The sequence below is a fragment of the Anguilla anguilla genome, chromosome 10, assembly GCF_013347855.1.
Source record: "Anguilla anguilla isolate fAngAng1 chromosome 10, fAngAng1.pri, whole genome shotgun sequence".
Lineage (NCBI taxonomy): Eukaryota > Metazoa > Chordata > Actinopteri > Anguilliformes > Anguillidae > Anguilla > Anguilla anguilla.
This window is the reverse complement of record NC_049210.1, coordinates 11,587,662-11,610,662: the sequence shown is the minus strand read 5'-3', so window position 1 is coordinate 11,610,662 and position 23,001 is coordinate 11,587,662. Positions and strand designations below refer to the sequence as shown.

At 49.4% G+C, this 23,001-nt stretch overlaps 1 protein-coding gene across 8 annotated transcripts in view; it reads left to right on the top strand.

Annotated features, from left to right (window-relative positions):
• The window catches only part of LOC118206161 (AP2-associated protein kinase 1-like), a 45,485-nt gene that overhangs the window by 18,252 nt on the left and 4,232 nt on the right, over positions 1-23,001 (top strand). The window contains exons 9-21 of one of the 8 annotated variants that reach the window (XM_035378432.1): positions 426-505; positions 676-833; positions 1,560-1,768; positions 5,374-5,667; positions 6,785-6,978; positions 7,207-7,475; positions 8,056-8,160; positions 8,731-8,826; positions 12,078-12,182; positions 12,866-12,973; positions 14,543-14,722; positions 15,444-15,551; positions 16,432-21,942. In XM_035378432.1, the coding sequence (XP_035234323.1) occupies positions 426-505; positions 676-833; positions 1,560-1,768; positions 5,374-5,667; positions 6,785-6,978; positions 7,207-7,475; positions 8,056-8,160; positions 8,731-8,826; positions 12,078-12,182; positions 12,866-12,973; positions 14,543-14,722; positions 15,444-15,551; positions 16,432-16,526 (2,001 nt within the window). In that variant the 3' untranslated portion in view covers positions 16,527-21,942. Of the gene's footprint in view, positions 1-425; positions 506-675; positions 834-1,559; positions 1,769-5,373; positions 5,668-6,784; positions 6,979-7,206; positions 7,476-8,055; positions 8,161-8,730; positions 8,827-12,077; positions 12,183-12,865; positions 12,974-14,542; positions 14,723-15,443; positions 15,552-16,431; positions 21,943-23,001 lie in introns of those variants that run through there. The other 7 variants (XM_035378426.1, XM_035378433.1, XM_035378430.1 and 4 more) reach the window with 7 other exon arrangements.

Sequence of the window (23,001 nt, the reverse complement as noted above, 5' to 3'; positions counted from 1 at the left end):
GCAACACAAGTTGGCCATTTGGCTCCCTTCCATCGGCCAGCTTCATATCAATAAAAATGAATCCGGTCCACCCGGCTAATGGCCGACGCAGCAAAATATAGGCTAGTAAATTAGTAACCATATTAATTAGTATGAAATGCATCAAGGTGACCTGGAAACCAGTGTATGTTATTTGGATAAATATCTCACTTAAGTAGATTATTTCAGTGGATGCAAAATCAGTCATTTACTGTCATGTACTTTAACTGAATGCAAACCGCAAAAGGTGTCTCTAGATAAACCGAAACTTATTTTCTGCAATCTAACCTTTAGACTTGACACTTGGTGACTGATTAGGCTGTTTAAAGCAGTTTGAGGCTGAAAGTGTCATCTTTGGGTTTGTCCAAGATCGAATCATATTCGTTTTCTGTCTCTTGTTTTCCCAGAATTCCCCTATTCCTGCAAAGCTCCCTGAGCCAATCAGAGCCAGTGAAGCTGTGGCTAAGAAGAGCCAGACCAAAGCCAGGTGATGAGCAGGTTTAAATGTAGATGTCTCTAGCAGTCTTCCACTTGTATTTTTACTCCATGTTACAAATAGGTGATAATATGACATTGCACCTCTTGTGTTGTGAAAAGTCATTTTCTCACGCTTTTGACTGCGTGACTTCTCAGATCTGTGTCTTCCTGCTCCTCTAGACTAACAGACCCCATTCCCACCACCGAAACGTCCATCGCCCCGCGCCAGCGCCCCAAAGCGGGCCAGTCCCAGCCCATCGCCGGCATCCTGCCCATTCAGCCCGCCCTCACCCCCCGCAAGAGGGCCAACATGGCCCCCGGGGCCGCTCAGCCAATCGGTATGCCCCCCCCCCCCCCCCCACACTGGATCTAATCAGTCCCTCCTCCTCCAGCTGGCGTCGCAGGGCGCTCGGCCAATGAAGGAATTTGTCTGAAGTTGCAGTTGCTGTCCCTCGTGTGTGACTGCCCGTGCTGTAGAGAGCATCCTGCATTGAGTTTGACAGGCTGCATAATTCTTTGGCTGCCACAGCATGGCTTGCTAATCCCGGCCTGTGAATTTGTCCATCTGTAAGGAGCTTTTAAGTGGTTTATGTTGAGACCCAGACACCAAGCCTTTAACTCACAGGGTCCCTTGGAGCCCCTCCTTTCCCCCGGCTTAAAGAGAGGCGGGTCCCCTTTAACGGGAGAGCTCCGCCTCCCTGTCCAGCCTGGATGTACCACAGCCTGTGCCCGGGAGCTGGGAATCAGTTCTGCTCATCCTGTTCCAGCTTCACTGGGCTTAGACTTGCTCTTAGGCCCTGATCCAAAAACCACACAGTTAGTGGACTGTGTCATCAGTATTGCCCTCCTAGGCAGAGAGATCCAAAAAAATGCCAGTGAAAATGGGAAAAACCAAAATGACATTTTAAATAACATATTTGTTATTTGTGAATGCATGGAAACAAAAACATATGCTTTTAATATGTAGACATTCATATATGTATACATTCAGGGATTTGTTGAAATTATGTGTGTGAATATGACAGTGCTTCCAAAGCCACCTTTTCTTGTTAAATGTTTCATAGGCGTGAGCCTAGGCGCTGCCCAGCCAGCTGCCAACATCCAATCGCAGAAGGCGCAAGCTCCGCAGACTCCCGCTTCCCAGCAGCAGGCCACGCCCAGTCAGCCCCAGACTCCTGCCCAAGCCCCTCCCCCCCAGTCCCAAGCCACGCCCCAGCACCAGCAGCTCTTCATGAAGCAGCAAGCGGGAGCGTTCTTCAGTCCTCAGCAGCAGGTAGGCAGCCCCTGCGCTCCACTGGAAAGCACACATGCTCATGAAGGGTTTGAGCATCCTCTGTATGAAAGCTGGGTGGGTGAGGGTTGTGGCCTTTGTCTCCTTTATACCTCTGTTTGAATGGTAAATGGGTGCTTTGTCATGGACTTGTGGGTGGTTCTAGAAGTTTCCTTGACATGTTGGTGTGAGACCAACAGTTGTGAAGGGACCAATATACAGTAACAGAGCATCTTCCCCATTTTCTGATATGTTTTTATCTTGACTTGCTGATGTGTAGATCTGTTCTGCAGGTAGAGGTGGTTATCTGGCCCTCAGCTTCTCATACTCAGTTTAAATACAGTATTAAATACAGGAGAGTGGCCGCCTGGGGTGTCCATAGAGTCTAATTAGACCAAAACTATGTATGCTTTAGCATTTCAGTGTTTCATCTGGGATTTTGGGTATGGGATCGTTGCAGTATTGATTACACAAGCAGCTTGTTATGGTCAGTATAGGTTTTCATATGTGGAAGCAGTCAGGATTATTGCAGGGTTTTATGGGTTTTGAAAAGATGTGGGTCGTAGTGATATTTGAATATAGCAATTTTTAATAAGACCAAATACATAATTCATGAAAAGGTCTTGTACATTAATTTCAACTGGTCATTTCTGGAAAGATTGATATAGTGTATTCAAATTCAACGTCTTAGCTGATGCAAGAGACTGTCAATGGGGCAGAATTAATATGATATTAAGCTGCTGTCCTTCAGTTTGCCTCTCCCACTTCTCTCTCTCTCTCTGGGTTCTGGTTTAAACCTCATTCATTTCTGCCTTCTTAAAGCTGCAGATATTTCCATCATCTTAATTAGTTGGTCGTTGAGTGATTTGTTGCATTTTGATTGGCGAGATTCATAGCCAGCGTAGTAAGACTGCAGGCTATTGAAGAAAGGCACAGGCAACATTAAACCATAGATCCCACAAAGCATGCCCCAGGCCAGAACATAGCTTATTCCTCTTAGCTGAGCAACATAAATGGGAAACTATATTCTCAAAGCAATTAAAGGTCTGCATTAATTTATAAAGATCCCACCATCTGTGTACAGTTCATGTGCATTAAGTCCAAAATACTGTAATCTGGTAGTAAGGAAGGTGGTTGAGAGTCCTTCTGGCAAATGTTTGTTGTTTCAGAAATAGAAAGACAAGCATGCTGAAATAACCAATTTAAAGTGGTATTTATGTTACGCCTCAACAGCAATATAGAGAGCTGATAAATAATCCAGTTTGTTGTTTGCCAAGGCCTATATCTAAATGTGTCGTTACCTGCTTGCCAACATTACTTGTAAATAAACTAAAAATAGCTTCTATTTAGTTTTTTATTTGGTTAAGACCACAGATTTGCTTTCATTGAGAACTGCAAATTGTAAACTAATTTAATGATCAGGACTTAATATCACTGGACATTGTGTGCAATGGAAAACACAGGCGAAAGTACAACTTTAAGAACAGAACTACCTAGCAGTTGTCCCTCCAAATTGCTTTTCAGACACATACATAGAATCAATTTATAACCTTTTAAATAATGGTGCAGTTATGGGGTCAAAGTGACATTTTGCCGTTTTTCCCCAGCGGGTAGGGTAGAATGTACTCCGGACCGACTGCCTGGCATAGAGATTTAAAACTCGGTCGATATTTTTCATTCTACTCGCCCCTTAGAAAGTATAAGCTGACACCGAGATGCCCCGTGTGCTTTTTTTCCCCAATTTTCTCATTTGAGAAAGACGTGCCTCGGGTTTTGGGTCATGTGCTCCCTTTCTGCCTTTCTCGTCTCTCGCCCAGTAGCTTGTATCTCTCTCCTGCTCCTGGTAATTGCCCTGTGTCGTCTCCTCTCTACGCAATGAAAGTGTTTTTCCGGAAGGCTGGCCTCCTGTTACCTCTTATCTCTCATCTCCGCCTTCATCTCGAAAATAAAATGTGAAACGTCACTGCCTTATCCAAGAACATGGGCCGTGTTCAGACCTGAACAGTGGAGTTCAGGCGATATGGAAAGTAACTATTTTTCTTCTCCAGAATGAAGAAAATCCATGGAAGCAGTCCCACGCATTTCTGTTTTTTTTTTATTCTTCCAGACTTGTGTGTTTCAGCGTCCTGGCTTTCATACGGCTGTGATTTGTGTATTCTCTCTTCCCTCTTTCCTGTACATTACTATGTCCCGCTGTGTCCCCCAGCATTGCTGACTCTTTCCGGAACAGTCCATTACAGGTCATCCACAGGGGTGCTCATCAGGTGCTTCGGACCCCTCATGACCGCGTGTTCGTCAGCCTTTGTTGTCGCTGAGTCACACATCTCTGCACTTCCTCCATCACTTCCAGCTTATTACGTGTCATTTCCTCTCTGGGAAAGTTGGAAGGACTTTTGCATTGTGGCGCTGAATTTCACCGTGAGTAATCACAGATCAAAAAGAATACAGAAATTGGCATACCTCATTCTGTGGACAGCCTTTTACGTCTGACATGAATTGGTCTTTGTTACAGGCTGATGTATCCGGTAAGCCTTTTATAGTGCTCCGTACAGAGTAGTGCGTCAGGGCACTCCCCGATTGTGCTGCTCTACACCCTGCTTCTGATACCATTTCAAAGACCATTTCTGCTGGCGAATGCGAGGCTCCTGCATTAGCCTTCGCGGCGCGGAGCGGCTCTCGCACCCGGCACGGTAGCGGCGAGCTCACCGGGGCCGGCGAGGGGTAGACGCGCCGGGGGCAGACGCAGTGTTCAGTCCGTCTGAGCGCGGCCGCTCTCTCTCCCTGCCCGTCGCCGCTGTCGCAGCGCCAGCGCCCGGGCCGCGCGGGGCGGAAAGGCAGACGCAGCAGAAAAGCGGGGCGCGCGCTCCCGCCGCCGGGCCGACCCTCACGGAGGAGGAGAGAGGAGGAGGCGGCCCGCGCATCTCTCACTGCGAAATTCTCATCGCCTCATTGATGTTTCTATTTTTACTGCCGCGTTGCCGCCTGTCGTAATCCGAGCTCTCGAGGATGCAGACTGTGTGTGTGTGTGTGTGTGTGTGTGCGTACAGGCACGTGCCTGCTTAATCCACACACTTGTACGAAACCCGACGCCCTCTGCCAAATTGGAGCAGGTGTGCTCTCAGCAATTTATAAATCTTGGCTTTCAGTTTCTTGAGGAGCCTTCCAGCTCTTTTCTGTTCATTGAGCTCTCTATTCTCCTCTGTTTGTGAGCTCTTTCTATAGCGCTGCAGTAGCAGGGCTGTGTAGCTGCTCTCCTCTGAGCTGTCTGTAGCACGGCAGCAGCAGTGCTGTGTAACTCTGCTCTCTCCTTTGTCTGTGAACTCTCTCTGTAGCATGGCAGTAGCAGGGCTGTGTAACTGCTCTCCTGTCTGTGAACTCTCTCTGTAGCACGGCAGCATCAGGGCTGTGTAACTGCTCTCCTGTCTGTGAACTCTCTGTAGCATGGCAGCATCAGTGCTGTGTAACTCTGCTCTCACTCCTCTGTCTGTGAGCTCTCTCTGTAGCACGGCAGCATCAAGGCTGTGTGACTGCTCTCCTGTCTGTGAACTCTCTCTGTAGCATGGCAGTAGCAGGGCTGTGTAACTCTGCTGCCTGTCTCTGTGTGCTAGCATTACCAGGCCATGCAGCTAGCAGCACTGCAGCAGCAGCAGCAGATGATGCAGAACGTCTACATACAGCAGCAGCCCTTCGCGGTCCCTCAGACCGCCGCAGGCGTGGCCGCGCAGCCAATGCCGCAGCAGCTGGCCGTCCTCGCGGCGGCTGGCCCCGCCCCCGAAAGATCTGGGGCCGGACCCTCCCAGCAGCAGCAGCAGCCTAGCCCAACCCTGCCCAGAGCGTCAGGCTCCGCCCCCCAGCCCTCGTCAGGCCAGCCTGCGGCTGCTGCACCTGCGTCTGAGCGGACGGTAAAAGCCAGGTTGCAGCTGGCTGCGCTCTGCAGCCCACGCAGCTGTGGAGTGGAGAAGAGCAGGGGAGAGGAGAGGGGACGAGGGGAGAGGAGGAGAGAGGAGAGGAGTGGGTCTCTCTCCACTCCCATCAGGAGCACTGGGGAGGAGCCCTCCCAGACATGTGTACACTCTGTTTGCATTTGAGCTAATGCTGTACTTTAGCATAACCAACAGGCTATGTTCAATTTAAATAGGTATGGAAGCTTGCTGGAAGTCAAGGAGCAAGTATTTGAATGCATTAACTTCAGATGCGTAGGTCCACTGCACTTTGCAAATTATACCTCCACATAAGTGACCCTTTCCAAGCATTGGCTTTCAATCAGCGAAGGGGGAGAAACCACTACAGTAAGATCCCTCAAAGGTATACTTGTCAATTTGAAAAAGAGGAGTACATTTCACGGGGTGCTGTGAAAGCATTTTAGTTCAGAGCTACGCTGCGCTGACACTTTGCGGTGCTGTGAATGTGCTTGCAAACAGGGTGAATACATGCAATGAGGAGGTTCTTTAATGTCTTTTTCAATCTCAGGTGCTAAAAGTACCTTGGGTTTTTAGCTGGAAAACACATGGTCTGACCCAAAAAATCAGGCAAAGGAAATTTCAAAGAATTGCCCAGGAAATGCAGTATTGGTTTACCATGAAGTGCTAATGATGTGACAATTGGCAACAGCACTGTATTTATTATTGCCCTCCCTTGTTTGATTGGCTAAGTTTTGTTTATCAGAATCCACCCAAGGTGCTTTTAAGACTCCCTCTGTAGAAAGTGGTCCTCCTTTAATGGCAAATTTCATGATTATGTGAGTAAGCACTGGAATTGAATGAACCTACTTAAAATCGTAATCCGGGCTGTTGTTGGGTGGTGGTCACTCCTGTACTAACTCTTCTTTCCTTCATTGGTCTCTTTAGGGTCCTGTCTAATATGAATCATTTCCTTTTGCCTCCTATTTAATGACTTACCACATCAGGAATGGCGTTTTATCTTGGTGCTATTTTTGGGGATACTTGAGCTCGTCTCTCTCTCTCTCTCTCTCTCACTCTCACTCTCTTTCACTCATCCGCTGGCTGTCTGCCCCTCCAGCCCATCGCTCCGGCCCGCGGGATCCACAAGGTGGGCTCGCTGACGCCCCCGTCCTCCCCGAAGGCCGCTCCGCGGGGGGGCCACCGCCGCATCCTGAGCGACGTGACGCACAGCGCCGTGTTCGGGGTGCCCGTCAGCAAGTCCACACAGCTGCTGCAGGCGGCCGCCGCCGAGGCCAGCCTCAACAAGTCCAAGTGAGGGCAGGGCTGCAGGGAGGCAGGGGGGCGGGCAGCAAGGGCATTTCACTGACAAACAGTGTATTTAATGTGACTTAAAGATGTCTGCCAGCTGATCTTTAACGTTGTGAGAATACAGTACAGTAGGCTGTATGCAGTGCGACAGGATGTCTCATTTGCTACTTGGTTCGCTATGTGGGAAGGCTGCTTGTGGATGTTTACTGTGGTTTCTCTCTGTCCCCCCAGGTCAGCTAGCACCACTCCCTCTGGCTCCCCGTGCTCCTCCCAGCAAAGCGTGTACCAACCAGGCGACTCTGCTGCTGCCGCCGCCGCCGCCGCCGCCTCCTCCCCATCCACTGCCTCCGCCTCCCCCGCTGCCTCCACCACCCCTGCAGCCGCCTCCGGCCTGCGCAGCCCCCAGGACCAGCCCACCTGGAACCCCTTCGGCAACGACAATTTCTCCAAGCTCACCGCCGAGGAGCTCCTCAACAAGGACTTTGCCAAGCTGGCCGACAGTAAGTCTTTCTCTGTGGGGAAAGGTCAACAGTAAAGGCCAATAAGGCTGCTTCTCTGTCAGAGGTCAATAGAGCCAAAATGGCTGCCAAAAAGGCTGCAGGGGTTAATAGATTAGAGCCAAAATGGCCGTTAGTAAGGTTACTTGTCTGAAAGGGGTTAACAGTGCCAATATAGCCAATGTCGAGACTGCTCTTCATGGTGGCGAAGGCTGTGTGGACGGACATCTTGCGTTCCCTGTGATGGCTGCTGCTTTTCTCGCTGGGAAGGGCAGAGTCCACACAGCCTCTCCCCCTCTGTAGGGGCTTTAATGAATGCTGGCACGCAGCACGGCTTCTTCTCTGATGAGCGGAGGCCCTGCCAAAGCGGGCACCTGGAAGGCTGTTTCGCCGGTTGATTTGTGGGTGGGTGGCAGTTCCTCCGCTCTCGCGTGGGGAGGGGCGGGGGGGATTGGGGGTGGGGATAAATCAGGGCGCAATTTAGAAATGGAGCCGGTGATTTTAGATCCTTATCCCGCCATTAAAAGGAAACGCTGGTGGCTGCCTCCGGAATCAGCGCTGTCTGTCTTCCTCTGTGTCTCAGGCAAGGCCGCAGAGAGAGCGAGCGGCTCCACGGAGAACCTCATTCCGGGCCTGCAGCCGGCCCCCGCCGCCCTGGCCCCCGGCAAGACGTTCCCCCAGCCCCCCGGTGAGCCCGCAGTCCGGTTCCCTCCTTCCCCCCGCACAGAGCCAAGCGCTGCTGTTCTCCATCTCTCCCTCCTTCCCTCCTGCATGTCTCCTCGGTCTCTATCTGCTTTCATTTGTTTCCCACAATTATCAGACACGCAAGCCTCTCCTGTAGGGTTCCATTCCCAGCCCCCCCCCCCCCCCCCCCCCGTTTGCCCTCCTTTCCTCTGCAGTCTTTTGAGTCAACACCATCCCTCCATCATGCCTTTCCCCTCCTCCCCTTCCCGGTAAAGTGGACGGCTCGGTAAAAGGGAAGCTGCTGGAGTCCAGTTCTGCTTCCTGACATCTCACTCCAGCTGTGTGAAAAGCAGCTCAGCCAATTAGCCCCCACCCCCCCGCCCTCTCTGGGGCTACATTTAACAGATATTGGGCTGAGCCTTGGACGCGGCGTTTACAGCTGGCTTCAAGATTTATGCTCTCTCGCCGTTTCATTTCGCTTATATACGTTTCTGTTTCTGCTCTGTCTTTTGTGTGTGTGTGTGTGCGTGTGTGCGTGCGTGCGTGTGTGTGTGTGTGTGTGTGACCTCCTCAGCCGAGAGACCTGCTGACATCCTGAGTCTGGATTCGGGGGCAGCGCTGCTGAATGTCCCGGACCCCTTCAACGCCCTGTCCCTCTCAGACACCCCAGGTAAGCGACACCGCAGAGGTTCCCACCTCCCGTTCCTGCCAGGAGAGCAGCATAACTCCTGCCTGGACTCTGGTTCTTTCCCCCATCATGCATTGCTCACCCAAAGTGGCCAATGCTGTGGGAGTTTGTTTGTTGGTCTTCCGCCTCTGTATCAGTTTTCATATCTTGTGTACAGTTTGTTTCTCTTTCTCAATGCATATTTATTTTAAAACGTGGTCTGTTGGTGTTAATGCACAGTAATCCAGTCTTCTCTATAAGCTGGTGAAACCTTTTAAAAGGTATATTCCAGGTTCAGAAATACAGTCATTTTGAACCCCATATTTGTTATGCTCAGCAGTTCATGGTATGAAAATATGTGCGTTAAGATGCCTATCGGTGACATAATTGGATTTGTAGGAGCGGGATGGGGCTGACTCCAATAACCACGGGTCTGACTGCTAATGCCATTTCACATCTCATCACCCCCTGCCTCCGGTCTTTACTCTCTCAGTCTGCCGCTGGTCAGTACAGTCACATGGTATCTGCGCTGAGAAGCTCAGCAAAAATGCTAGCAACACAACAGCCGTAAAAACTGCTCCCTCTACTGTTCAGGCAGCTTGTTGCAGCTTAGCTATCTGCCACAAACGTACTGCAACTTTATTGTACGTTCATACGTGTACGTGTGATATTATATTACATATTAGACTGAAGTGTAAGCGTATTGCATTTATGCTTACACTTAAGCCAATACCAGACTGTGTGAACAGACCCTGGCTGTGTTGCACTGCGGAGTGTTCCTGCCGCTCCGTGCCGCTGAATGGCCGCTTCTCACACAGACTCTCATTCATGGCGGGGATCTCTCTCTCTCTCCGCAAGCTCGGGGCCCCCCCCCCCCCCGCGACGCTTGGAATTGGAGGCCCGACTGTGAAGTCGCACGGTCGTCTGTCTGTACGCTTCAGCTCTTTCAAAATGGTCGCCGGGGGAGCGTCCCCCTGTCAGCTTGTTATTAGCTAGCGGCGGCGGCGGGTTTTTTTTAACGTCTCAGGCAGACCCCTGGGGAGGGAAGGGGGGGGGGGCTCCTGGGAGTGGCTAAGACTCTTATGTAAGCGGGGTCTGGCTAATCCTCTCTGGAGCTAATGGGTCCCAGGCGGCGCACGCGCGGGGGGGACACGCCGGACGGTATTTTCGGCGCTGATAAGCCTGCAGTGATGCGGCACTGCGCAGCCTCGCAGCTCAGCACTGTCCCAGTGTGGGGGAGTCACAAAATGTTCTCACAATATTACTGGGATGTTTTCTCAATGTTATAACATTGCCACTACATGGCACATAATGTTTTGTGTTAGCTTACTCCCATGTTGGTTTATCTGCCTCCTTGTGCCCAGTTGTACCATCTGCAAGATCTCTAGCATTTAGAGCCTGGCACACACACGTGGCAGCTTTCTCACTTCCTGGGAGCTGGTGACACGCATGCAAATTGCTTTGTTCTGCACTTTAGAAACCTTATTGACTTTTTTAAATGCCAAATGACTTTTTGCCCATGAACCATGGCCAACATTGAACCATGGATGGGCCAGTTTTTAAATGGACTTTCACACTGAAATGGCTTAGTGTTTAAAGTATTCAATATCAATCTTGGCAAAATTTGACTGGTACTCGGTATAAGCGTGTGTGCATGCTTGATGAATCGCCCATGTGGTCCTCCGAGCAGCAGGGGGCAGAGTTATGGGTTACCCCTGGCAGTAATGCAGGCAGTGACCTATAACCTTTCTCCTTCAGTGAAAGGGGCAAGGGGACACCTGTGCTGTTCCATGTTCTGAGATCCCTGCCCCCCCCTTTCCTTGTGCCCCCAGTCATCTTTCTGGACTGTAAGTATGGAGAGGAGGAAGTGGCTAGGAAGATACTCACATGCATGCACCTGGTTGGCAGCCTGAACCTTTGGAAGCACTAATAACCGTTTTTTCTTCATACAACTACCCAAGAGGTGACCCTGGTCAAACTTTGCCTCTGGCATAATCTCTCGCAAAGAAACTGAGGTCATCTGAGATTTGTCAAAGGTCATTCTCCCAGCATGCACCAGCGAGCTACTAGGCGGAAGCAGAGAGGGAAGAGCTGTGTGAGAATTCTGTGGTTTATTCAGCTGTGTTAACACCAGGCATGCTGGATTCTGGGCTCTTTAGCAGGAGAGAGCACTCTGGGAAAAGTAGTCTGTCACTAATTAACATTGTGTCTGACAGACCTGGCATGATGCTGAAAGAAACTAACTCAGAGTCTGGCTGATTCTCTCATGGAATGAGACTGCCTCTCACGTTTTCAGTCTATGTCTTCACTCCTATGCACTGACTCTCGCTCCATGTCCAGCACTGAGAACAAGCCAGACGAACAGCCCTTGATAGCCAGGCACTTGGCTTTGGTGTTGGGCAGGATCATCACAAAATTAAATTACTTGTCAGGGAACAAGATGAGGGTGACTGTCTGGAACACTGCAGGCTGGTCTTACTGATTCAGACCAAAGTGAAACTAAATCAATCATAGATGCCATGATTTGACTTAATATATAATAATAATAATAATAATAAAATATAATTCATTTTTCCAGACATCATTATGTAATGATACTTTTTGTCCAGCAGGTGCTTCTGTATTGCATGCCTGCTACAAACCCCTCCTCCTGTTGGACTTGTTTGGCATTGAAATGGTAGCTATAGCCAAATTAAATATTTACTGCCGTTATCAAATTTGCAATATGAAATTAAACATGACTTGGAATCCGCCTGCTCCTTGTGAATATGCACTGCATTCTGTTTTCAGGTTGTTTTGTTCCCCTCACCATTTGCAAATATTTTTTTCCACTGAGAACATAAGTGAGTTCACTGGTATCAGAATAGTCTCAGTGCAGTCAGACTTCAGGTGTGGGCCATCCCGTCTGAATGAAGAGGGGATGGCCTCTTTATTCTTCATTTTCGTGTTCTTCAGTAACTCACAGTAACCCGCCTTTTTCCACAAGACAAGCCATAACTCTGTATCCTAACTCTGCTTCATATTTGACTGTTACCTTTCTTCTCGCTCGCCTTTCTCTAATTTGTCGTTTTCTCTCTCTTTCTCTCTGTTTCTCTTCATTACCTTTTCCTGCTTTCTTCATCTGGCTCTGTTCTTACTGACCCTCCTTTCTCCCCTCCCTTAATCCCTACCATTCCTCACATCCTCTGTTCTCTGCCTGCCTGTTCGCCTCCTCCTCCTCCTCCTCCACCTCCTCTCTATTGGTCGGCTCACAGAGAAGCTGATCGAGGGGCTGAAGTCCCCAGAGACCTCTCTGCTGCTCCCTGACCTCTTACCCCTGGCTGACCCCTTCGGTAGCTCCGCGGAGGGCTCCAGCAACGGTAACAGACGTTGTCTTGTCATGTGTCCCTACCCATCGTGGCCCACCTCGTCCTCCATGTCGTTCGGCTAGCACCGACCCTGTGTCTTTTGTGTCTGCGTTTGTGGGGAAACTCAGTCAAAGCCCTTCAGTGTGTGGTGAAGATGGGGCAGGGTCTGTATGGTGTTGGGATTTGTCTGTCGCTCAGCAGCCTTCTACCCTCTTCCTCTTTCAGTCAGTTTTGCTCCCACCAGTCTTGTCACGTCCTGTTCACAGACGCCAGAGGTGGGCAACGAGGGCCGTGTCTCTGGTGTTCATGCCAGCTCCTGGCCTTAATTACTTAAATAGCCCTGACATTTACACCATCTGACATTTTAGCTACATTTCTTGATAAGAGCACAAATGACAGCCAAAGACTGTTCTTGTGTCCGGTATGAAACATTCCACTGTGATATAATCTACAAGGTGTATACAGCCAATTAGCTGGTGTATACAGGCAATTAGCTCATTTAGCCAGGGTAATTGGTGGAAACAGAAACCTGCATGCACACCAGCCCTCCAGGACTGCCCACCCCTGACATACACGCTGCTGCGCTAGCATTCTTTCTGCTCCACCATGCCACACGCATCCTCTTCTGCTGGAGCCAGTTATGCTGTGAGGCCTCTTTACCCTCCTCTTGTCACTCACTCCTCTGTCTCTCTCAGCTGCAGGTAACGCGGAGATGGCTGTGGATTCCCTGATCCCGGGGCTGGAGGCCCCCCAGGCCCAGCGTCACATGGCCCCGCCCGACGTGGTGTCATCCGTCGTGCCAGGTCAGTGCCCCCCCCCCCCCCCCCCCCATCTCACCTCCCCTTTCTGCAGCTTCTACCGGCTGCTCATTAAAGTCAGCCAGCACACCTGCTGGGGGTCCTCCTCCATTAGAGCCTCATCAGCTGATGTACAATAGATTAGCTGGTGGAAAATGAAGGTATGAGTTCTATGTATTTCTGCTGGAGTAGTGGAGCGGTGGTGGTGCTGCTGGTGTCCAGTCAGCTGTGTGATGATCCTCTACAGCAAAGGTCCCCAACTCTGGACCTGGAAAGCCAAAGGGTCTTCTGGTTTTTGTGTTCTCCCAGTTCAGATATGTGAAAGCAAATGGAGTGAGTGTGATCATCAGCTCGATTTGATCAGTTAAATGTTCAGTAACACCCTCTGACTGACAGACTGTGTGAAGTGGAGCTCCCTGCAGCTCTGTAAAGTACAGGACTGTTCCCCATGGTTCTACTGAATAATACTGCATGGGGAATGCTGGTCTTGCATCTTGGCGTGCATTTGTATGAGGTGCCCTGGGCAGTCGTCCGCCTCCCTGGGACATGCGCATTGCAGTTTGGCACTTCCCATGAAGCACCCTACGGAGAGAGATGGATCAACGCTAACAGTTTAATAATTCGGTGCCAGACAAATTATTCCCATGCTTGCTTATTTATTACCGCCATTTAGCGCGTCTGGACTGCGTGCTCAGGGCAGACGGTCTGCGTTTATTTAAGGAGACCGGTTAGGACCTCGGTGTTCTGGAAAAAGGCTGCTGTTTAAGGATGCTGTCCAGGTGAGCTCACGGTGGCTGGTCTCCCAGGTGTCAGGACTGGCATGAGGGGCAGCAGCCCCAGGTGTGTATAGAGCCATGGCCTGGAGTGCACCTGCTGGGCAGTGTGGCCGTTTTATGAAAGGCTGGGCTTGTGCTACGTGGCCCCTGATGCAGCAGAGCAGCTGTGTGGAGCTGCGCCTCGTGAGACCAGGCCTGCGTTCTCCAGGCTCCGCAGTCCCAGCGATTTCAGGGCGTTTTCCGCCTGACGTTTGGCGGTTGCCAGAGCACAAGACACAGAGGAATCTTGTTGAATCTTGCCGAATCTTTGCCCTGGCGCCCAGAACCCACAGGTGGCTGGTTGCGCTCGTCTCTCGTGGTTGGTCTGCATCAGGTCGGCAGCCTCTAGTTTGACCGAGCCAGATGAACCGCCGTGAGAATGCCAGCAGAGACAGAGGGCATATTTGAGAGCGTAACCTTTCCCTGCTGCGCGGTCCAGGTTTACGGGCTCAGGTGCGCAGTCTCTACGGATGCAGGAAGTCTGTTCTTCAGCACACCATCGTCTCTATGGAAACGTGGCCATTTTGTGTATGGTAACGGTCTGAGACGAGCTGAGAGGGTTCTGCTTTCAGAGCGCTTAGGGACGTTCCTGGTGACCGGGTCTGCATGTGTACTAACGCTCACTGCGTTCTCTTCGGCTTCAAGCTAACATCTTATTTTACTTTTTCTTTCTCACTCCCTCCTCCCCTCCCTCCGTCCCCCTGGCCCTGCGTCCGCTGTGCTCTCCCCCGCGCCTCCTCCTCGCTGTCCTCTGCTCCAGACCCTATGGCTGGGGAGGACTCTCTGCTGGGCTGCTCCCTGCTCTCTCACCCCTCCACCCCCGGGCCCCCTCCCGCCTCTACACCCCCCTCCTCTTCCTCTGCCGCTGCCCCTCCCGGCTCCGCCTCCTGTCTGGACGAATTTGCCCCCGTCTCGCTCGGCGCCGCCCAGCAGCTACCGGGTAAGGCCCCTTTACACAGGCCCCGCCTCTTTTCTGTTCATTCATAATCTCAGACTCCTCCCCTCCCCCTCAACAGACAGCCCCATGACATCACAGACGACTGCATCTCTCAGCCACACCATGCTCACAATATCTCACTGAAAGCCATACCCCACAATACCTTTCCCTGCTAGCCACACCCACCAGTGTCTCCATGCAAAGCATGCATACAGTATCTGGCTGCTGACCATGCCCACCACGAACCTCATTGCAGGCCATGCCCACTTATCTCAATGCCAGCCCCACCCACAGATCTCACCTATGTACAATGTACAATCTCTCATTGTAAGCCATACCCACTATATATCACCGATGTCCATGTCTACAATATCTTACTGCCAGCCACATCCAAATATAGATATGTTATCGAAGGCCATGCCCACATGTCACTGTTGCAAGCCGTATCCACAGTATAAATCACTGAACGCCACCTTCAAAAATAGTCCAACAATGAGCTTAGCTTATTGGCCGCGGAAAACAGGAGTATTTATTACTATCACCAGGTCCGGCTTGGTTTCTGACTGTAAAAAAATTAATGAAATTTATTATTGAAATCCGGCAAAATCCAAACGGCACGCATCGCGCTGCGCTAACACCGTAACCCTGGACTGCTCTGGCTGTTTAGCTTTCTGTGCTGAAGTGCACTAACCCCGCCCCCCACCCCTCCCCTCCCCCCCTGCAGACTCTGCTTACCTCATCTCGGGCTTTGAGCGGCCCGAGAGCGCGGAGAAGGGCACTGAGGACGAGTTTGACCCCATCCCCGTGCTCATCTCCAAAAACTCCAACCAAGGTAAGGCCAGCAGGACGCAGAGGGTGGCAGGGGAGCGGTCCTCCCACCCCCCCCTCCCTCCGCCCCATGCCGTGCACATGCACGTGCGCTCGGGTTTCCCACAATCCTGTTCTCCGTAGGACCACTCCCACAGGAGACGGTCTCCCGGGGGGCGGAGCACTGAATAGACCAGGCCGTTAGCTTCAGGGAGCGAGAGCCAAGCATGCTAACAGACGATAGTCTGAATTTAACAACAAAACCCTAATAATTCTCCCATTTTTCATCTGGGCATGCTCTCATGTTTGACAATTATACTTAACTTCCTGTCATCATATTAGGCTAATTAAGTATTACTGGCAGACTGCGCTTCCAGTACTTATCAATTCTGCCCATTAACAGACTATGAATAACACTTGGAGGCCAAGCTTGATTAATATCTCAGCTTATCCTGGGCCGCCCTGGACGTTGTCCATCTCCCAGAGGCCTCTCCCTGAAATGTTCTGGGGACTTGGGGATAATCCCTGCTTACTTTCTGTCTCTTTCTTTCTTTCTTTCTTTCATTCATTCTTTTTCTTCCTATCCCTCTCTTTTACTGACCCCTGGGTGCTTTATCTCTCTCTCTCTCCCGCCCATCTCTCTCAATATCTATGAATTCTTCTTCCCTTGGCTCTTTCATCTTTCTCTCCTTCCTGTCGCTCACCTCTCCCTCGCTTCTGTCCCCATCTCTTCTCTCTCTTTTCGCTATCTTTCTCTCTCCCTCTTTCTCTCGGTCTTTCTGTCTCTCTCTCCCCCCTGCCCTCTCTCCATCTCTCCCTCTCTTTCTCTCTCTCTGCCCTCCTCTCTCTCTCTTTCATTCACTCTCTTTCTCTGCTCCTCTCTCTCTGTCTCTGGCACGTTTCAGGTGGTCACTCGCGCAACAACAGTGGCAGTTCAGAGTCCAGCATCCCCAACCTGGCCCGCTCTCTCCTGCTGGTGGATCAGCTCATCGACCTGTAGCAGGGTGGGGGAGGAGAGGGGGGCAACTCTCAACTTATAGAGACGGGAGTAAAGGGGAGGAAAGGCAAATTTGGAACCAGAAGAGCAGTTTGCATTCGTTTGCCCCTCTCCCCTCCGCCCCACCCTGTAATCCGCTAACCACAAACGCTGGCTCCAAATTTCCAGCTTGGCCAACGTCACTCCTTTCTCCCCCTCGACCATATTCATATTCCATCTATCATTCCTCTCCATCCTGCTTCAGTGTCTCTCTCCACCCCGCTCCCCTCCATCTTTGTTCTTCCTGCCCTTTTTCCATTTTCAGCAGTCATTCCCCCCCGTTCCCTCCATGGCCTGCCACGCTTGTGTTCGTTTGCGCCCTGTATGTGGTACGCGCCCTGGTCTGCCCGGCCTTCCTGTAGCATCGGCAGCTCTTCCGTACTCCTCGCGCAGCGTGAGCTACGCTCCAGTTTCGCGCAAACTTCCGTTAATCGTGGGTTCTTTATTCCCCCCAGATTTCCCAGTGAACTTTAACGTTTTCAGAGAAGCACAGGGCTTCACTTCTTTTCTGGTTTTAGTTCCGGTGAAGCGCGCACTTCATCTGTTGTCCTGAAGCGGCTGTGCCTGTATGCAGATCATAGAGCCGAGCGGTAGCGCTGTAGATGCTCCTCAGTCTCAGTGTCTCTGGCTTGTGCATGGATCCAACGGAGACATCTTACCTAGTACTGCTTTGCACTTTACCGGCCGAGGTTGACGAGCGATGTCTGATGCCATGGCCACTGTCTGTTTGGCCGCAGTGTGGAGTCTGGCATCCCTCACTTCCTTGCACATATCCCTGCCTCTCCAAGGCTCCTAGTAAATACGGACTGAGCAGCAATCTATGCGCAGGCCCCGTTGCACGTTTTATAGTAGCAGCTGCAACCCCCTTACTGCCTTTTGAAATGCTAACAACGTTGAGTAGTTCTATTGTGAGTCCCGCTCTCCCGGTACTGCGCGAACCGTCTGTGTTGCACGTGCAAATTTGTGAACTACGTATCCCACAATCCCCTGCACACAGTCCTACATTTCCTAAGCTCCCACAACACGCCCTTGCTGTGCTTTCTTGTTCACGTCATGCCTGGTATAAATTGTGCAGCAACAGGACTACGGAAGAGGAATAAAAACAAGACGTGACTGTGTGCATTTAAGGGCGGACTTTTAAGCTGTTCATTTGCGTTAGGTGTGGACATGGAGAACTTGCTGTAAGTACGTAGCACTCCTGTTAGTTTCAGGGTTCATTGGTTGGCTGTGTTCTGTGGTCACAGACATCTAAATGAGACTAAAGCTCTGTCCTGACAGCACTTCACTTCAGCAGTTAAGACGTTAGGATACAGAGGCTTGGCTTTAGCTGAAGCGTGAAGACAGTGTCGAACTCCCTTCCTTCTTTCCTGAGTTTATCGGCATGTTAGTTATTTTTGTATGTGGCATAAGGGTAAAACTTCTGTGATACATACGTACATACATAAAATCATTGATAGTTAAACATATAATGCTAACGATTAGCAGCATATAGTGCAGCATGTTTAGGTAGGAGCTTTTCCTCAAAAGCACATATGTTGTGGTGAAGGCCTTATGCCTGACCTGAAGTCATCTCAACACTGGAGTGGACTCACTGTAACTACGTGTGCACCTGACCATACTCTGGTATTAAGGATTAGAGCTTCACGCATTGAGAAAGGAATAGTTTTTACTATCCACTTGCCTCATACTGTAGCTATGTGGACTGGGACAGAGCTTTAGGTGTCAGAGTTTATTATTTAATTTTTTTTTTGCTGTGGGAGCACTTTTTGAGGCATTCACTTTGTTTCCTGTTTCATTCTGACTTGAAGTTCTGAAGTACACCTTTACCCATACCATGGTCATCCTCGCCCCCTTCATACCTCCTGTACAGAATCCATCTGTTGTTGTTTGTTTGGCCCCCAAATGATGTATATTGTTAAACTGCTATTGGAACTGATTTCGGCCTGACCGTGTCAATACGTGCTATATCGCCTGTGTATAAAGCCACTGTTCAAATGTCCTTTTCCCCCTTTTCAAATAAATAGTATAAGTACATAAAGTGTTAAAAAATATTTAAAAGATGTGTCAAATATCATGGTAAGAGTCAATGTGGCTATAGATAGAGTGCTATAGAATGAATGTATGAAGTGACCATCAATATATAAATATATAATATTCTTACGATTATATATCATAGTTTAAAGATAAATTCTTTATTTCTGTGTCTTCTTTATGAAGCTGTATTTGCAAGTGTAAAGATCTAGTGTCCCTCTTTCTGGTTCAAAGTGTCTTTTTGTCTTTTCCCCATCGCTGTGTTTTGTGGAAGGAAAACGTTCGCTCCTCATTGTTTGCGCTGCACATGTAGAAAAATGGTCACGAGATTGCTTTTTTCTTTTCTCGATACTCTTTATATTTCTTTTTTTTTATTTTTTTTTTTAAATCCTGCCTCCTCCTCGTTGTTGGGCTGAGTTCTGATTACCTTTCATCTGGGATTTCCCTGTCAGCAGGGTGTAGTTAGGTAAGGGGTGTTTTCTTTCAGAGACCCTTTCCATTCATTAGAATTGGAATGGAATTTGCTAATCAAATACAGCTCTCTGATTGGAGCACTGTGCTAGTACTCAGGTCTGCAGAGCCTCTGTAACTCCGCCCATTCACACGTCTCCTTTATAAACGTGAATCCCCAGCTATGTGTGTTTCCAGATCACGTAGCTGGCTAATTGAAATCAAACTATTGGCACGTTTTAAAGGCTTAAGAATAGGGAGGGGTTGTGCTGCTGTAACAGATGCAGTGCCTGCACACTGAGAGCCAGAATGCTCTTAAAAACCTATGAATGGACAAAACGGCCCTTTAAGACAACATGCCTGCCAGGCCTGGATTCCTCCACTGGGTGGCAGTGGCGAGCAGAGGCGGTCTTTAACGCTGATTCTATGAAACTGTAGCTGATGGATCGTGAGACGGCCCCCTCCCTCTGCCACGTGTTCCCTCTCGGTTTTTGGGAGCCCTAGTGTCCCAGCTGAAATAACCAGAACCAGGCCCTGGCGCGATCTAGCCCCCCACGCTTGGTGATCCTGCTTTTAATCCCAGTTCAGTTCCACGTGTTCACACTACTTCTGTTTGTCAGAGGGCAAAAAAAAAACAACTCCAAAAAACACGGAACAGGCTCATTGTCCCACTGTTTTTGCATTACGGATTGGAATGATGACAGAAACTTAAGTTAAGCTACTCCATTTGATTTTTAGCCTCATTACCATATCCACACTGTAACCTCTGGCTGCAGAGAAGATGGGTGAAGCACCCCGAGTTGACTTAAATCTTTGTTTCTGGTCTGCTTCAGAGGGAACTGCATTGATTAATGAGCTTGACTAGCCCCGGTGGTCCGTCCCATGTGCACGTATACGTACCCTGGTTGCTTTTTCTTGTTGTTTTTACAGTATAGCTGCAGCTCCAGTATCTGTAATACCTGTGAGAATAACGTGGGGTTCTCAGAGCCCCCTGCGGCTAACCACAGCTATTCCCACCCATCCCGCTAGTCCCTATCCAGGGAAGGATTTACAGTATGGCCCCAGTCACTCACGGGCCAAGCCATGAAGTCCTGCCTGCTGAAGGAGACCAGCTGTTAATGCTTACAGTATGTCGTCATCGCTCATTGTTTCGGGTCAGAGGTGCTTTCTCCAAAACTGACTGGTATCGCCTTAGCATTGCCAATATGACTGAAAGAGGGATAGCATCTTAAATGGGGAAAAATTAAGTGTCGGTGAATGGGGGTGGAAGGTTGTTATATGAACCATATGGTATGCAGGGCTGGCTGGGACCATTTACAGTACAGTTACGCAAACACAGCAGTAAATGTGAGAAATCCCCAGTGGGAACGCAGTGCTTCTACAGAGCTGCACGCATCACAAACTGCTGCTCATCAGCAGTACACACTGTGCTGATGGGAGCCAGAGATAATTTACACTCTTTAAAGTATTGAGATGCATGGGTGGGTGGATGGACAAATAAATGAGAGCTTTAAAGCTGAAGGCTCAAGGTGCATATTGGACATTAAGACCTTTTTGTGTTGTTTTCTGTCAATCCCAGTATGAATTGGACCTTTCCCTGCTTTAGGTTTGTATGTAAAATATGAAATTGATGTTCTTAAGTAGAGTGATGTACACGCACAGAAATTTGGAAATTGTACAGTAAGCAGGATCTTGAGTTTTTGTCAGTTTTGTCTTCTGGAGTCGATGCAGGCACATTCTTCTCTGTAAAAGGTGGATGTTTGCAGTGTGGTGGGAGGAGTTTATTCCCTTTTCCTGTTCTGTCTCCTCCCCTTCCTTTGAACACAGGGCTCATGAAGGAAGTCTTTTCCTGACGTCTCTGTTTTCCTCCTACCCCTCTGAACGCGTAACACAGGTTTCTGAGATGTATTCCTGGGCTAAAGCTTTTGATCTGAGTCTGAGATCATATATCAGGAGGGCTTCTGTGTGGCTGTTTCAGAATGAGGTCTCAGCTGTATCTGCGGCAACCAAAACTTAGACACTTTATCAGAGCAGACTTAATGTCTGCAAGCACATTATGCTCCATGTATGTGGACATGTGTGCCGAGGCCATGTGTGCCGAGGCCATTCTACTAACCCGTCTGCAGAATTTGGCTATTTATAATTGCATATGTAAAATTAATGTTTTCATCTGGCTCCAAAATGTGATTTTCATGTGACTGCTCCCTATGAACACTGACACATTGGCATATCCACGCGTATGAATCCCTAAAATTCATACAAGCAAGTTAAACCTTGCACGTTAAATATCTGTTGAAGAACTCCATATCGCTTCTTTGGAAATATGACCCAATATACAATGAGCATTTGCTAGAAAACACACTTAACCTAATTTCAGGAATTGTCTTCAGTAATTAGTCAGAAGGCAGATGTTCTGGACAGTAGTGGTGCTTATTGAGTTAATGCCAGGCTTGTGTAGATGGATCATCCCTCATCCTCTTTCTTCTCTCTCCCCATTCTTCCTGTTGTACAGTCGAGTCGTTAGCATTTCCGTGTGGCAAACCTATGCAATCCCAGTGCTTAATCTCGCTCTTAGACACCACAGTGCTGTATTCATTAGAGGTCTAGCCTTGCCAGTAGAGTTTTACTTGTGTTGCTGTGAAAAAAACTAATGTACCCAGTGTGTTTTGAAAAAAAAAAAAGAAATATATATATATATATATATAAATGGAAAAAAAATGTATGGTTATGATGAAGCTCAATCTAATCATATGAAAATCTGGACAGGAAATTATCTGCAGCAAACGCTCATTCCTCTGTTGGAGCAATGATGTATAATTCAATGTGTACCTTCTATTTTTATGAAATGAGAAAAAAAGAAAAAAGAAAGGGGGGCGTTAAATAAACATGTAAATGTGAATGTAACAAGTCTGGGTTGGGTTTTTGTTGGCTTCTTATAGTAAGGTATTTCTTTTGAGGAGTTTCACATGAACTTGCTTTGGGATCCTGACTCTAACAGTCACTGCTTCTGTTGCTTTGGCAATGAGGTTCTTCCTTCCCTACAAATTTTTTCATTTTCTGGTGGAATTGCATGCAGCCCCCACTCCCCCCCCCCCCCCCCCCCCACACACACACACACACACACACACACACACACAACACACATGCACAAGCACACACTCATCATCCCTATCGCACAAGGCTGCAGACACACCCGCAGATTATACTCAGACCCAGATGTTCCAGTTTTGTGAGCATTTTGGCACAGAACGTTCTGTAGTCAGTATTCATGCTCCCTCCTAGTAATGACTAATTGTATTGACTCTCTTGTGTGAGATTGCTCGCTGCACCTCATTTACGACTGTGCCAGCAGCGTGCAGATGTTCGAATGGCCTATCGGGAACCTGCTTCCAGCACAGTATGTGTGAGAGCGGTCTAGACCGGTCCTTTCTTGGCATTACTCAGACTCCCACATCTCCAGAGAACATTTACTGGGCCAAATACAATCAGTAACTGATTGCTCACTGGCTCCCATACTCTCAAAGCTCACAAAGCTGACAGCCATGGTTCATTCTAGCTCACTTATCTATCAACGTGGCCCCAGTCAATCTCACATTACACTGCAGCAACCGCTCCAGAACTCTCTTGCCCTCACGTCTCCGAAGCTCATCGATTGACCGGCCACTTCAGCCCTGCCACTTACCGCTGCTGATCCAGAGCCCCCCCACAGCTCAATCTCTGACCCCCCATACTCACTAGCCGCTGTGCTCTAGAACTCACTCACTGACCTCCACAGTACCAGAGGTCCCTTACACTCACTGGTTCTCCCACTCACTCTGGCCGACACAGTCGGCTCTATTCCTAGCGGGCCGCTACTAACCCCCTGCACCTGGAGCTGCTGGCTAACCTCTGCTCTCTGCACCGTCCAGGTAAGGCTACCTCTGTCTCTGCCCTCCTCTGCCTGTCTGTCAGTCAGTCT